Source organism: Solanum stenotomum, chromosome 12 (genome assembly GCF_019186545.1).
Source record: "Solanum stenotomum isolate F172 chromosome 12, ASM1918654v1, whole genome shotgun sequence".
Lineage (NCBI taxonomy): Eukaryota > Viridiplantae > Streptophyta > Magnoliopsida > Solanales > Solanaceae > Solanum > Solanum stenotomum.
In genome coordinates this window covers 4,478,185-4,495,401 of record NC_064293.1, presented here as the reverse complement: position 1 = coordinate 4,495,401, position 17,217 = coordinate 4,478,185, and the positions used below count along the sequence as shown (strand labels likewise).

At 34.6% G+C, this 17,217-nt stretch overlaps 1 protein-coding gene across 1 annotated transcript; it reads right to left on the bottom strand.

Moving 5' to 3' along the window:
- Positions 1–8,486: 8,486 nt before the first annotated feature.
- LOC125847011 (uncharacterized) lies at positions 8,487–8,984 on the bottom strand. The gene has a single exon (XM_049526723.1). It carries the CDS (start codon positions 8,982–8,984, stop codon positions 8,487–8,489), a length of 498 nt encoding a protein of 165 aa, XP_049382680.1.
- Positions 8,985–17,217: the final 8,233 nt, after the last annotated feature.

Here is a 17,217-nt window from a genome sequence, read left to right as displayed (position 1 = left end):
ACAAAAGAGAAAAGGAAAGTCGCATTGGTATCATGGAATAGAGTCTGTCAAACTAAGAAAATGGGGTGGGGGGTTTGAATATACAACGTTGCAGATATGGAACCATTATGTAGTGGGGAAACTAATTTGGGTAATCATACCTCAGAAAGAAGCTCTTCAAGTTAAGTGGCTACATGGAATCCATCTAAAAAATGATGAATATTTATGGGTACATACACCACCAAATGATAGTAGCTGGTACTGGAAGGCCCTAAATAAACTGAAACTGGGTATAGAAAATTGATATCAACAATATAGATACACTTTAACATTTGATGGAGGATATTCGATGAGTCAAAGCCATATGACATTGATGGGAGGAGGACGTAGTTTTGGAAATGTAGACTTAGTGTGGACAAAACTAATGGTAACTAAGCATATATTTTTTATTTGGCTTGCAACATATAAAAATCTTATGACCAAAGGGAGAATGCGTGATATGGGCATAATAGTAGATAGTGTTGGTTGTGTGTTATGTGATCAACAATGCTATGAATAAGTAGAACATTTATTTTGTACATGTGACTGGACATCTACACTAAGGGAGGAAGTACTTATTGGAGTGGATTTTCTATGTTGTGGTATTGTGGAGTGTTTGAACGGGATTAAACAGAGACATTGTAGCAAATTTAAGCAGAAAGCGATAGCAACAATATAAGGGGCCATGATATGCCTTTTTGTCAAGTTAGGAATTAGAGAATTTTTAAAGAGCAACACCTGTATAGAAGTTTTATACATCAACAAATATAGGTTACTGTTAAGGAGAGTATTGCAATGTTTAGAGGCCAAACAGAAACATAAGTGTATATCCTTCATAGACAATATATGTAATTAGAACTTTATTGGTATAGGTGAAGAGGCAGGACGTAGTTTAGAATTAGTGGTTTGCTGAGGCTGTGATTACTTGTAATGAAGTTTGTTTTGTTGGTGGTAATAATATTCATAGTTTACTGTCAAAAAAATAGGAATTTGGTATTTTCCTTTCTAGGATTTGTTTAAACATCAAAATATAGATATTTTTCCCTGTGGACCAACCCACATCATTAATAAGGTCGTCACAGACACCAATCAACAATTTGTCTGAAAGGACGTCGAGATTACATATAACCAAAAATCTATGGACTATAGCATAGGTAAATTAGAAATTTATTATTTCCCATTCTGGGCCTCGTTTGAACTTGAAATACAGACGTTTTCCACTCTGAACCAAACCACGCCATGAATAAGGTCGTCACGGTCACCAACAAAAACATTTGGACAAATAAATGGTAGGATCACACTTATAAAGTTTTTTCAGAAAAATATTTTGGGTGGTCCAAGGCGCCAGATTCATGTGCTAATATACACGAAAAAAATGGCAAAATCTGTATTTCCCACTTTATGCCTCGTTTGAATTTGAAAATGCTGACGTTTGCCCCTCAAACCAACGCACACTACTTAAAGGTAATGATTTACATTTTTTGATCGAAGTTATATCATCTAATTTTTCTCTAGTTCTAAATGTACATGATTTACATTTTTTCCATTCTAGCACATCACTTCATATTGAAGTAGAGGACATAAAATCCTACAAATATTATTAAAATTGTCCGAATAATTCCAAAATGGAAAAATTACGAATGTTCCTACTCTAAATCAAATAAAGTTTTAAGAATATAATTAAAAATATCCTATCTTTAAAGCGGAGCAATATATTAAAGGAAAATTAGAAGATACTTGAATGGAAAAAATGTAGCTCATATACCTTTAAAATTGGAGTCAAAATATATTCTAAGTATTGTAAGTCTCTAAGGAAAATATATAATATGAAATTTATTTATATACTTAACCACGAAATAAAAACAAATATCGTCACTTATAAAGTGCACAAATTTCTGCAAAAAATTTCTGAAACCTATTTTGTCAAGTCATATTCACCAAAAACTTTTGTCATGGCACAAATTAATATTATGTACCGACAAAAGACTTTCACGACCCAGGGTACACCCTAGATGTAATACGGCGTACTTGACCCCGAAGGGGTCTCATACAAGCCTTTAGCATATCCTCACATACGATAAAAGAAATGACGTGGAAATTTTAAAACTTTATCCATACAATCGAAGTATTTTATTAAAGCNTTGTCATGGCACAAATTAATATTATGTACCGACAAAAGACTTTCACGACCCAGGGTACACCCTAGATGTAATACGGCGTACTTGACCCCGAAGGGGTCTCATACAAGCCTTTAGCATATCCTCACATACTATAAAAGAAATGACGCGGAAATTTTAAAACTTTATCCATACAATCGAAGTATTTTATTAAACCAAGCAGAAGTCTAGACTTGTCTCAATTAGCCATCTAATACAATCTTTGAATAAAAAATAGGGTCACAACCCTTTAAACATAAATCCGAAAATGAAATAGCTAGAAAGAAACTACAAATGATTCATACGTCCTCGAATCATGAGGACTCACCACTAGCTAGGAGAATAGTCGATCCAAGCTTGAACCAAAAGAAGACTGCCTTAAGAATCAGAACCTACACTTTAGAAATATGTCAAAAATATGGGTTAGTACAAAAATGCACGAAGTATGATAACCATGCATAAAAACCTTGAAAACATGCTAAAAAGGACATTTTAGTTGAAAAGCATGCATTTACCAAATTTGAGAATCATCATGGACTTTAGTATAAAAGCATAAGTTGCAAGCATATTCAACATATAGATTATCATAGCATAGTAGAACCATCTCATAAGGAACCCTAGTTATACTTGTGCAATGCATAGATAAGATCCCATAATCCCATCTATACTAAGTACCACTTTTAGGTCCCCATAATCTTACTTACCATTCTTTGATCTCATCTTTAGTTCATATTATGAGATAAGGAAACCTTCACATTTACTAAGTCATAACAAGGAAAGCAACTCATAGCAACAGTCCACATAAAGCATACTTCATGTCAAAAGCCTTCATTACATAAGATGAACACAACATAACTTCTCTCAAAGCCTACTTGTGCAATGTATGGATGAAGTCTCATACCCACACCCACAATAAGTAGTGCATTCTTGAGAAGCCATAGTTCATTATCATTCATTGTGGGGGTAAGCCTTAACCGACATAGACCATGTGAGCAAATCATGGAATCCGGGGTTACCCACACCGAAAAGGGTGTCCTACTTGCCTAAGGTAGAACCATAAACATTTAGCTTAGGTGGATCCACCAGCTAATAACCTATGAGGGCACATAATAATGGGATAAGGAGTTTGCTACTAGATACCCCTCCTTAACTCACGTATGGGTATCCATCTCAAGAGATTTCTACTAGAAACCCCGCCTCAACTCACGTATGAGTTTCCATCTCAATCAATATCCACTCGGTGCTTAGCATTATTCCCGACGGAGTACTTAACATTTCATTAATTGAGTTCATTAAAATGGGATAAAGAGATTGGTACTATATACCCCGCCTCAACTCATGTGAAGGAACCCATCTCATACCAGCGTCATTCATAAGATAGCTCATAGATTCACTAGGTGAGAATAGCTTTTCAACCTAAGAATCCTCATATTGTGAGAAAACATTTCACAGCATGCCTTCATCATTCATAAGTGTATAATTGAGAATAACCTTTCAACAACAACACCATTATATCATAGTCATAATCACTTTACTCTCAAAGTAGTCATAAAGCATGTACATAAATATCATGATTATACATAATTCTCATAGTTTTCCCTTCAAGGACCATGGATCATAGTTCATCAATGCATCTATAATTACTACATTAGATATGCATAATAATATGATTCAAGTAATCAATTCATAACATTCATAATTCTATAACATTCAACTAATATCAATCAATACCCACACTTTAAGATCCAATTTGATAAAATAGGGAAATTCATGTATTCTTGAGGAATTCAACTTAAAATCATATAAAATCATCAATATATCCCTAAAAAAACATAATTCATTCATTAAAAATGAAATTGAAATGAATCCATGAGATTGAAGTCAAACCCTAAATTTTGGGTTTTCTAGCTTTGAAATTGGGGTTTAAGGAGGGGCTCTATGGGTGAAGGCTACCCATAGATGAAGATCTGCCATAACTTATTGAAGATTTACCACCAATTTGAGGAGAAAAGATTGATTCTTCAACCCTAGCTTCACCTTTCTTCTTCTTCCTTGGAATTCTAGAGAGAGTTTATTTGGGAAAAAGTTGGTTATGGGTTTGGGTTTTGAGATTTTATGAAGTGAATGAGTTAGTTAATGACTTAAAAACACTTATATAGGTGAATTAAAACAATATAAAATGACCCCACATCAAACTAACTAAAAAGCAAAGTACCTAAAGACCCCTCACTTAGGTCGACTTAGACCAACCTACAGGCCCCATCCACGATCCCCACCTACGGGCGTGGACTGACCCATGGCCCATACTGGTAGGGCTTGGGTTTTGGTCTGCAACCCCTCATCTCAGCCTTTGACCCATAAACCTCCTCCCATGGAGCATGGACCACCCTACTGGGCATAGGTCCCTCCGTGGGTCACTGTTTTCAGGCATTTTTTACGGTGGTTTTAGGGTCCTCCTCAAGCACCCTTGGTTGGTCCTTGGAGAGCCATACCTTGACTTTTTACCCCTAAACCCTTCATTCTAACTACGAGAAGCAAATTTTACGACTCTAACACTTACGAAAAGCTCTAGTTAAGCCTACTAGTTTTTTGGGTGTTACAAAGACTCAACACAAGGTTAAAGCAAAACGATTTGTAGCTTTCAAAAAGCTATGGGCAAGTGTTGTCAAGGAAGTACAAGAACTTTCTAGTACAACAAGAGCACATGTTGCTATTGTCGCTTATTTCTAGGGTGGCATACCAAATGTTTAAGATTCCTCCAATAACTTTGACACAATAGATAAGTTCCTCAATGATGCAAAGGCTTCTGCAGTCAAATGGGGTCATTGATTTGATTGCCTTTAGAGAAGGATTTATGTATATATTTTTAATCTTATTTTGTATTAGTTAAGAGAAATTATCACTCACAAACTCTGTTATAATTTCTCTTAACTATTACTAAATAAGATTTTTAAAAAAGATAAATCCATTTATAAAGGCAATCAAATCAATGACCCCCTTTGACTACAGAAGTCTTCGCATAATTGAGGAACTTATTTATTGTGTCCAAAGTTGTTGGAGGAATCATACACATACGGTATGCATGTAGCGACCTTTCCGAAATAATATAAGCCAATAACTCACGAGATTTTTATGCATATATTGTCCTCATACTAGTAAAAATGACATAAAAAATTATTACCAACTTTCGGGTACCCAAACTAAGTCGTTCATGCTTCACACAATCATTCAAAATTAGTGGTAAATTTTATATATTACAAGACTTGGGCTTACACACCCCAAAAGAACAAAACATATAGCCATACTTATGTTACAACCCATGGTAACATGATTAAATTAGTCCTCAAAATTTCATGTAAATATACAACACATAGATCATGTACAAATCCCAAGGTTTATACAAAATATAGATGCCTATATGCAAATGTGATCTTCCTTAAAGCTCTCGAAATCTCCACCTCCAATGGCCCGGTTCATGCCTCCTCTCGATCTTTCCCTACGATAGAAACAACTATCGCTAAGCATATAGCTTAGTGGTGCAAAACTATAGGTTCAGAGCCCTCAGATTCACCAAGTTAACTTTCTCAAGTCATGGGCAGCACCATTGAAACATAATAATTAAATCAAGTAAACAATATAATAAGAGTATCAAGTTTGATATTTAAAGATCCAAATGTCAAGAACGCTCATAGCACCATTTTCCAAGAGATTCAATAACAAGGATCGCCCAATATATACATCATGTCGTCACACCAAGCACAAACAGGTATCAATAAGGGTCGACGCCCTGTATCAAGAAGGGTCAAAGCCCAATAATCAAGAGAGCTAAGAACTATATTAAAAAAGGCTTTCTAGTTCGTACTTAAAATGGACAACTTCCATTCTTAGGACGAACTAAAAATCCAGAGTCAAGATGGCAAATGATCTGAATCAAGAGGCATGCCAATAGTGACAAAGTCACAGCCACAAGAAGGACAAGGTTCCAACAAGAGTGTCAAGTAATCAAACAATCTGTACAAGTGGGCGAGTTCGACAAGCGTCTTTAACGTCTTAAAGGATACCAACACGACAATAAAAAGTGACAAGAGGTAACCAAGGTACCAAGATCAACCTTCAGATATACCAGCAATTAAATCAGTGCAAGTACAAGTTTATACACAAACCTTAGTACTTTAGCAAAGAAACAATCCAACACAACTTCGCTAGTTCAGACCGTAGGCAAACCAACGTTGCAAGGTCCTCAACTTGTTCACGAGTATATACAACCTTAAAAATAAAATTAAATAACTTCTTTAATTCCTAGCAGCTCAATAATGTTGATGTAAAAAAGGATTATCATCACAAGTAAGCTTATCCTGTACAAATACGACTATGCTCCCAAAACAGTGATTCTGGCCAGCCTTGTACCTCATGTCACAACTTTGATTTGAAAAGGAAAACGAAAAAAATAGACTTTATAACCATCATGAAAGATGTAGGTACATCTCTTAAGGTTGCGAACAAACAAGAATCACCGCAAAATATATTTTGGACAAAAAGATATATTCAAACCACTAACAGTTGTCCATACAGGATTTCTACTTTCTAACTCTGGACAGAACTTGTCCTATGTTGCATCCCATATTTCGAATCAATAACAGCTAAATTAGAGTTTTACAGAAATATAAGAGTTTTAGGTATACAAATTACCGTTCCAGATCATATTTATTCATAGTAAACGAAGTTCTATAACTCAAGTGATGCTTTAAATACTAAACACTACCCAGCTCCGAACCACTTACCAAAAAGAAGTGTGTGTCTCGAATTCCAGCCAAAAGGGCAAAGTTTTTCTCTTGTGATTTATTGAAGAAACACTTGTTAGATAATGTTCTAAGGTTCTTATAGTTTAGGTGAGAGAAATTTGACTAGAAGAGGTGTCAAAATATAGTCTCAAAAGTGATGGTTATCACAATGCACAGTTGTCTCCAAAAGGTGGTTGCCCAAATAGTTGTGTGCTGCCCAAAATGCATATATATGCACCTATATATGTATCCCTCACCTCCTTTTAATGTTTCACATAATTCTAATTAGAATATTACGAAAATACCCCAATGAAATACCTTAAATTACGATCGCAATTTATGTTAAGCAAGTTTTCAATTATCACAAAACTTCAAGTTCCCAAAAAGAGAATAAAACATATTATAGTAATTAAGCAACGGTAAATCGACATGCGACTCTTGGCTAATATTTAGGGGTGATACAACACTCTCCCTCTTAAAGAAATTTCGTTTCGAAATTTACCTTACACTAGTCCCAAAACAAGTGTGGATACTAGGTCCTCATGTCTTCTTCTCATTCCCAACTAGCTTCCTTTCTCGAATGGTTCCTCCAAAGTACCTTTACTAAGGTCATTCTCTTGTTTCTAAGTGCTTTACTTCTCGAGCTTCAATTTGGATAGGTTCTGCATCATAAGTCAAGTCAGGATTAATCTCAATAGATTCAACCGAAAGAACATGCGATCATGGAAGACATTGTGGATATTCTCTAACAGCGGTGGCAAACCTAATCTATATGCAACTGGTCCAAACCTTTCAAGTATCTCATAAGGTCCAATAAATCAGGGACTAAGTTTTCCTTTTTGGCCAAATCTCATAATCTTTTTCCATGGAGACACCTTTAGGAATACTTTATCTCCAACATGATATTCAATGTCACGCCATTTAAGATTAGCGTACGACTTTTGTCTATCCGAAGAAATCTTTTGACGATCCTTGATAATTTTTACCTTGTCCTTTGTTTGTTGCAAAATTTCAGGACCCACAAGCTTTTTGTCACCAACTTCACTCCAACAAAAGAGGTTCGACATTTCATTCCGTACAAGGGTTCATAGGGAGGCATTCCAATACTCGATTGATAACTATTATTGTAAGAAAATTCTATCAAAGCCAAGTGTTTGTCCCAACTACCCTCAAACTCCATAATGCAAGCTCGAAGCATATCCTCCAAAATTTGTATCACTCTTTCCGACTGGCTGTCTGTTTGAGGATGGAACGAACTGCTAAATTTCAACTTATTACCCAAAGCTTCCTGCAAGCTACCCCAAAATCTAGATGTAAACCTTGGGTCTTGGTCAGATACAATAGATACAGGGATCCCATATAGTCTTACAATCTCATTAATGTACAATTCGGCTAAACGCTCAAGTGAGTAATCCATCCTTATTGCTAAGAAGTAAGTTCTCTTGGTTAGCCTGTCCACAATCACCCATATTGCATCATGATTTCTTTGCATACGAGGAAGTCCAGAAACAAATTCCATAGTTGTTCTCTCTCATTTCCATTCCGGCTTCGACATGGGCCGTAGTAAACCAACAGGGACCTGATGTTCTACCTTTACTTGTTGACAAACCAAACATTTGGAAATGAACTCCGCAATGTCACTCTTCATACCATTACACCAATAATGTTCTTTGATGGTCTGGTACATCTTTGTACCTCCAGGATGCATTGCATATGGTGAAGTATGTGCTTCATTCAGTATTTTTCTCCCCAATTTGTCATCATTAGGGACGCCTAACTTGTTCTGATAAAATAAGACACCATCCTCTATGAATGTAAAATCAAGTTTTCCCCTATTTTGAACTTTTCTGGTCAATTTTACAAGTTTCTCATTCAACTTTTGTGCTTCCTTCACCAGTTCAAGTAATATTGACTTTATTTGCAAATTAGCAAGGGTAAAGGACTCAGGAAATGCTTGCAAAGGATTTTTGACTTGTGGCATTTGCAACCACATTGGCTTTACTTGGCTGATAATCAATCGTGCAGTCATAATCCTTGATGAGTTCAAGCAATCTATGTTGTCGAAGGTTTAGCTCCTTCTGAGTACCCAAGTACTTTAAGATCTTGTGATCAGTGAATATATGACATTCCTCTGCATACAAATAATGCCGCCATATTTTTAAAGAAAACACTACAGCAGCAAGTTCAAGATCATGGGTACGATAATTCAATTTATGCGGTTTTAAATTCCGACAGGCATAAGAAATAACCTTTCCTTCCTGCATCAAAATGCATCCTAGACCGTTGCGATAAGCATTACTGTATACTACATACTCTTTCACTTCAATTGGTAGAGTAAGTATAGGCCCTTGAGTCAATAAGGATTTGAGAGTTTCAAAGCTCTCTCGGCATTTGTCATCCTAAATAAACTTTACTTCCTTCTGCAAGAGATTATTCAAAGGAGAGGCGATAATGGAAAAGCCTTTCACAAATTTTGTGTAGTATCTTGCTAAGCCTGTGAAACTTCTTACCTCGGTTGGACTTTTGGGAGGTCTCAATTCAACAACTGCTTGTATCTTACTAGGATCCACCTTCATGCCTTCGGCCCATACAACATGTCCCAGAAACGTCAATTCATCAAGCCAAAATTCACACTTGGAAAGTTTAGCATAAAGTTCTTTCTCCTTCAAAATTTTCAAAATAATCTAGAGGTGTTTATCATGGTCTTCACTATTTCTAGAAAATATTAAAATATCATCTATAAAAACAATCACAAACTGATCAAGATAAGGCTTGAATACTCGATTCATTACATCCATGAATACCGCAGGAGCATTTGTCAATCCGAATATCATCACCAAAAATTCATAATGACCATATCGAGTTCTAGAAGCAGTTTTAGGACTATCTTTCTCTCTAACACGCAGTTGGTGATATCCGAACCTTAAATCAATCTTTGAGAATACTTTAGCACCCTCCAGTTCGTCAAACAAATCATCAATCCTTGGTAGTGGATATTTATTCTTGACTGTTATTCTATTCAATTGTCTACAGTCAATACAAAGCCTAAGAGTGCAATCTTTCTTCTTTACGAACAAAACAGGGGCTCCCCAAGGAGAAACAGTAGGTCGAATAAAACCTTTCTCAAGAAGTTCTTGCAATTGAGATTTCAATTCCCTTAATTCTGCCGGAGCCATTCTATAAAGAGTGATAGAAATAGGGGTAGATCAAGAAATAAGCTCGATTGGAAATTCAACCTCTTTTTCCGGGGGCAATCAAGTATGGTTTTCTGAGAAGACTTATGGAAAATCACATACAGCCGGTATGTCCTTGATACAAGGACTCTTCAACTGTGTATCAACTATGTGACCAATTGCAGAAATAATACTAGATGTCAATGATCTTTCACCTTGTATAATGATGTGTGAAAATGTAGGATCTTTAAAGGTCACATGCTTTGACCTACAATCTACCACTACATGATATTTATGAAGCCAATCCATCCCGATGATTACATCAAAATCCTTGAACGGTATTTCAATCAAATCAGTAGGGAAGACCAGGTTTTGAATCACGAAGGGACAATCACAATAAATTTGATTACACACAACGTGATAACCCAAAGGACTTTCAACCAGCACATCATAATTAAGTCTCGTAGATTTCACATTTTCAAGAAGAACAAGTGATGAACAAATATATGAATGTGTAGAACAAGGATCAATCAGTGTAAACACACATAAGCCAAATAAGTGAAATTTACCGACAACCACGTCTTGTCCATCTTGCTTATCCCTCCGCCTCATAGCATTAGTGTGTGCAGTAGTCCTTTGTCCACTAGCTAGATTAGCTCCACTTGTACCTGTTGCTTGCGTGTTTTTAGGTCTTGAACCTCTATTAGTTTGAGTAGGATTAATAGAAGGCTTATGAACTGAACCTTCAGTTCTCAAGGAAGGAGCGTTATTAGGATTAGGACAATCCTTCACTTTATGATCAAAGCTCCCGCAATTGAAACATGCACTAGAAGCTCTCCTACAAATACCATAATGATTCTTTCCACATTACGGAACAAGTGGGAACACGAGGCTTGCCTTGGCCATAATTTGGAGTGCTAGCTATAGAAAAATCTGATCTGTTTTCCTTTTGTTGTGGTGGCCTATTATCACTACCAGCCTTAAAATTATCAAACCTTCCCCGTTTTGATGGACCCCCAAAATCTGGTCTAGCTTTCAGAATTTGTTTTCATTTTTACTAGCTTCTGTTTTATCGAGTCATTCCTAAGTAAAAGCAGCAGACACTAACTTACAAAAGTTCTCATGCTGCAGGATCGCCACATTCTTTATAATGGAATCATTGAAACCATCTTCAAATTTCTTGTACTTGTCTTTTTCCTCTTTAATAATACCTCTAGCGTAACAAGAGAGCCTTAGAAACTTCTATTGGTACTCAGCAATATACATGCCTCATTGCCTTAAATTCAAAAATCTCATTTCTCTTTGCATCACAATAAGCAGGTGGGACATACTTCATACTAAATTCCCTAAGAAAATCATCCCAAGTAAGAACAGGAAGTTTTACCTTGGAATTTGGAATACTTACCAACCAATCGTACGCATCTTTTTGTAATAGTGAAATAGCGTACTTAAATTTGGCAACATCTGAACACTCTATCTGCTCAAATACCCTCTCCATGCGTTCCAGCCATTGTTCAGCATCTGTGGGATCAACGGTGCCTTCAAACACCACTCCACCCATTTTCCTCATTTTCTCAAAGTTAATCACGTTGGGATCACGCATCGCTTCAGCCATGTGGTGGAAGAATTCAGTCATTTGTTGAAAAGGAGGATTCATGGATTAAGTACTACGACTCATGTGAGGATGTGAACCAGCTCTTACATCCTGATGGTTTCCCACTTCAGACCCACTAGTGTGGGGAACATATTAATTCAAGAAAGGTTCTGCAACCTCTTCTAGTGCATGAGGTTGGGAAACAGAGGTACCCGAACCTTCACGGGCAGCTTCCATAGGTCGGTCAGAAGAAGAGACCATAACTTAATTCCTTCAAAAGGGAAGATCACATTACATTAGGGACATGTATATGATGCATCTGCACTCTACATGCGATAAAAAAATATTTTAAACCATGCAAGTGAAATAATAATCCAAATAAAACCTTTTTTTGAAAGAGAACAAGTGTACAAGTAATTCACAGCAAAAGTCCTTGAACCACAAACCTAGGCTCTAATAACAATACTTGTAGCGACCCTTCCGAAATAATATAAGCCAATAAATCACGAGATTTTTATGCATATATTGTCCTCACACTAGTAAAAATGACATAAAAAAATATTGCCAACTTCCGGGTACCCAAACTAGGTCGTTCACGCTTTACACAATCATTCAAAATTAGTGGTAAATTTAATATATTACATAACTTGGGCTTACACACCCCAAAAGAACAAAACATATAGCCATACTTATATTACAACCCATGGTGACATGATCAAATTAGTCCTCAAAATTTCATGTAAATATACAACACATAGATCATGTACAAGTCCCAAGGTTTATACAAAATATAGATGCCTATATGCAAATGTGATCTTCCTTAAAGCACTCAAAATCTCCATCTCCAATTGCCCGGTTCACGCCTTCTCTCAATCTTTCCCTATGATAGAAACAACTATCGCTAAGCACATAGCTTAGTGGTGCAAAACTATAGGTTCGTTGCCATCAGATTCACCAAGTTAAATTTCTCAAGTCATGGGTAGCACCATTAAAACATAATAATTAAATCAAGTAAACAATATAATAAGAATATCAAGTTCGATATTTAAAGATCCAAATCTCAAGAACACACATAGCACCATTTTCCACGAGATTCAATAACGAGGCTCACCCAATATATACATCATGTCGTCACACCGAGCACAAACAGGTATCAAGAAGGGCCGACGCCCTGTATCAAGAAGGGTCAAAGCCCAATAATCAAGAGAACCAAGTACCATATCAAAAAAGGCTTTCTAGTTAGTACTTAAAATGGACAACTTCCATTCTTAAGACGAACTAAAAATCCAGAGTCAAGATGGCAAATGATCTGAATCAAGAGGCATGCCAATAGTGACAAAGTCATAGCCACAAGAAGGATAAGGTCCCGACAAGAGAGCCAAGTGATCAAACAATCCGTACAAGTGGGCGAGTTACACAATCGTCTTTAACATCTTAAAGAATACCAACATGACAATGCAAAGTGACAAGAGGTAACCAAGGTACCAAGATAAACCTTTGGATATACTAGCAGTTAAAACAGTGCAAGTACAAGTGTATACACAAACTTTAGTGCTTTAGCAAAGAAACAGTCCAACACAACTTCGCGAGTTCAGACTGTAGACCAACAAACGTTTCAAGGTCCTCAATTTGTTCACGAGTATATACAACCTTAAAAATATAATTAAATAACTTCTTTAATTCATAGGAGCTCAATAATGTTGATGTAAAATAGGATTATTATCACAAGTAAGCTTAGCCTGTACAAATAAGACTATGCTCCCAAAACAGTGATTTTGGCCAGCCTAGTACCTCATGTTACAACTTAGATTTGGAAAGGAAAATGGAAAAACTAGACTTTATAACCTGCATGAAAGATGTAGGTACATCTCTTAAGGTTGCAAACAAACAAGAATCACCGCAAAATATATTTTGTACAAAAAGATGTATTCAAAACACTAACAGTTGTCCATACAAGATTTCTACTTTCAAACTCTAGACAGAACTTGTCCTATGTTGCGTCCAATATTTAGAATCCATAATAGATAAATTAGAGTCCTACATAAACATAATCGTTATAGGTATACGCATTAGATTTCCATTTCATATTTATTTACTGTAAACGAAGTTCTATAACCTAAGTTATGCTTTAAATACTAAACTCTACCCAGCTCCAAAACAGATTTTACCACTGACCAAAAAGAAGTGTGTGTCTCGAATTCCAGCCAAAAGGGCCAAGTTTTTCTCTTGTGATTTTCAATAAAAACTTGTTAGATAATGTTCTAAGGTTCTTATACTTCAGGTGAGACAAATTTGACTAGAAGAGTTGTCAAAATATAGTCTCAAAAGTGATGTTTATCACAATGCACAAATGTCTCGAAAAGGTGGTTGCCCAAATAGTTGTGTGCTGCCCAAAATGCATACATATACACCAATATATATATCCCTCGCCTCCTTTTAAAGTGATACGTAATTCTAATTAGAATATTATGAACATAGCCCAATACAATACATTAAATTACGATCACAATTTATGGTAAGCAAGTTTTCAATTATCACAAAACTTCAAGTTCCCAAAATGAGAATAAAAACATATTTTAGTAATTAAGCAACGGTAAATTTACATGCGACTCTTGGTTAATATTTAGGGGTGTTACAATGCCACCTGGGGAATAAGTGACAATAGCAACGTGTGCTCCTGTTGTAATAGAAAGTTTATGTGCTTCCTTGACAACACTTGCCCATAGCTTTTTAAAGCTACAAAGCGTTATGCTTTAGATATTATCACCTTATGTTGCGTCTTTTCTCGGTGCATAATCTTACTTGTGTCATTACAAAAGTGTTTGGTGACTGAAGATGGTTTGACAAAATAGGTTTGACAAACTTAGTGAAGAAATTTTCGCACTTGATAGGTGATGATATTTATTTTGATTTCATGGTTAATTTAAGTATATAAATAAATTTCTCATTATGTATTTTTCTTAAAAATTTACAATCCATAAAATATATTTTGACTCAAATTTTAAAGGTACATGAGTTACGTTTTTTTCCACTCAAGTTACATTTTTAATTTTTTTTCCAATTTTAAAGGTACATGAGTTACATTTTTTCCATTCAAGTATATTCTAATTTCCATTTAATAGATCACTCCGGTTTAAAGATAGGACATTTTAAATCATATTCTTAAAAGTTTTTTTGATTTAGAGTAGTCATATTCATAAATTTTCCGTTTTTGAATTATATGGACAATTTTAGTAATATTTGTAGGATTTTATGTCCTCTACTTCAATATGAAGTTATGTGCTAGAACTGAAAAAAAATGTAAATCATGTACATTTAGAACTAGAGTAAAATTAGATGATATAACTTGGATAGAAAAAACGTATATCATATTTCTTTAAACAATAATGGGCTTTTTCAGAAATCATCTCTTGCCATATTATGCATATATTCATGCAAACGCAAACCTCTGCTATATATATATATATAATATCCCTAACTTAGTTTGTGACTTTTTCGATGAGTTGTGACTTTTTTTTAAGGGTTGTGATTTATCGATGATCAGTTCTGACTTTTTTGATAAGTTGTGACTTTTTCAAAGAGTTGTGACTTTATCAATAAGTTGTGACTTTTCCAAAAGGTTGTGATTTCTTGAGAAGGGCATGACTTTTCAGAAAAGACACAAAAATTATTTGTTCATACTATCCTTTGTTGACTATAAATAGAGGGATTTTCTCTCAGTTTTCAACCACAATTTTTTTAATCTTCTACTCTTCTTCTTCTTGCATTTTAACTTTTTTTGTGTGATTTATTGTCATTGAGTGAGTCCGAAGTTTAGCAGATTTGAGGTACCACTATTCTGATGAATTAAGTCATTTTATACTAAGAGCGTATATTTCATGACCTCAAGTACTTAAGGAAAATGTTTACTGCGTTTCACTTCTCACAGTATTTTCTTGATGTTATTGTCTCCGTTGTTGATTATGCACTATTTTTCTTATTGGATGTTATGTTTGATATACTGTTTCCTCTTCTTTTACTTGGTTTGGATGTACTTGAGCCGAGGGTCCTCCGAAAACAGCCTCTCTACCTCCACGAGGTAGTGGTAAGGTCTGCGTACACTTTACCCTCCCCAGACCCCACTTTGTGGGATTTAACTGGGTATGTTGTTGTTGTTGTTGAGTACTTGAGGAAAATAATTTTGATGATATAATAAAAAAAAAAATTGCTTAATATATACATTAGTATGTAATGTTCCAATATATGAAGTTAACATGATGTAGTCTAAATTCATTTGTTTTTGTTAACAAATTCTCTTGTGATGTAGATATATGCTTTTGAATATCTTTTCCAAAATTTAGAGAATTGTCACGAATATTGTTTGATGCTCAAGACAAAAGAATGACTTTATTTATCAATGCTACCTGTGTGATTTAGACTCTCATGAAGTTTACTACAAAATAGTAATTACTATACAAACATTACCCTTTTGTTTTACTTATTTACTATTTCTTAATATTTCAGTATTTTAGACGAAGAAAAGTTCATATGACTTGTAATAACTCTTGTTGAAGTTTGTATTAGTTTAATTTCTTTTACTTATTTAACATTTAATTTTATGATATAAATTGTTCATTAATTCAAATATATATTTATATTTGGGTAGGTATTTGTATTTAAATTAAAGTATTATATATGTCACAAATGTATTATCAAATTAACAAGATCTTCTAACTTTAAAATATATTAATTTAAAATGTTCCGAGTTATTTTTTTTAAAAATAAAACTTAGAATCAATGTGAAAATATGTGAATATATAAAATGTAGTTCTTCTCTTTACATGTTCATATGACATCTAAACAATTTAACATAGAATACACATACAAAACACATTTGTTAGATGACAAGAGAAATACAAAGCAAATATTGTCTATAAGGTAATATTAGTGGGATAAGACTAATTACATGATTAACCTCATCAAATTTAAATAAATATATACATTATTGCATTTGACTAATAAAAATTTTCGTAGACCATCTACATAGGTTTCCGTGAATAAGAAATATATATGACGATCCACATTGAACATTCACAAAAGAATATGCAATATTATTTTTTGCTAATCTTATTATTCAGAACTAGTAAATTTTTTGAAATGGTAACACGTGCAACACACGTGTCAAAGAACTAGTATATATATATATATATATATAATGGATCGTGCAGCTACAAGCTCAATATAAGTTATTTTATTTGTTTCAATTTATATATTACAAACGAAATTAAGCGAGTTCATTAAATTTTTACATAACTTTAAAATGTTTTGAGTTGTTAATTATTTTGATTTTTAGGACTATTGCCATAATTTTAAAGAAAATATATGTTACTCTCTCTGTCTTAATATGTGTGACATATGCTAAATTTTGAAAGTCACCAAAGTTTAATAGGTTTTAATTGTTAATTATTTTGATTTATGGTACTATGATTTTGAAATAACATACATGTTACATTGTT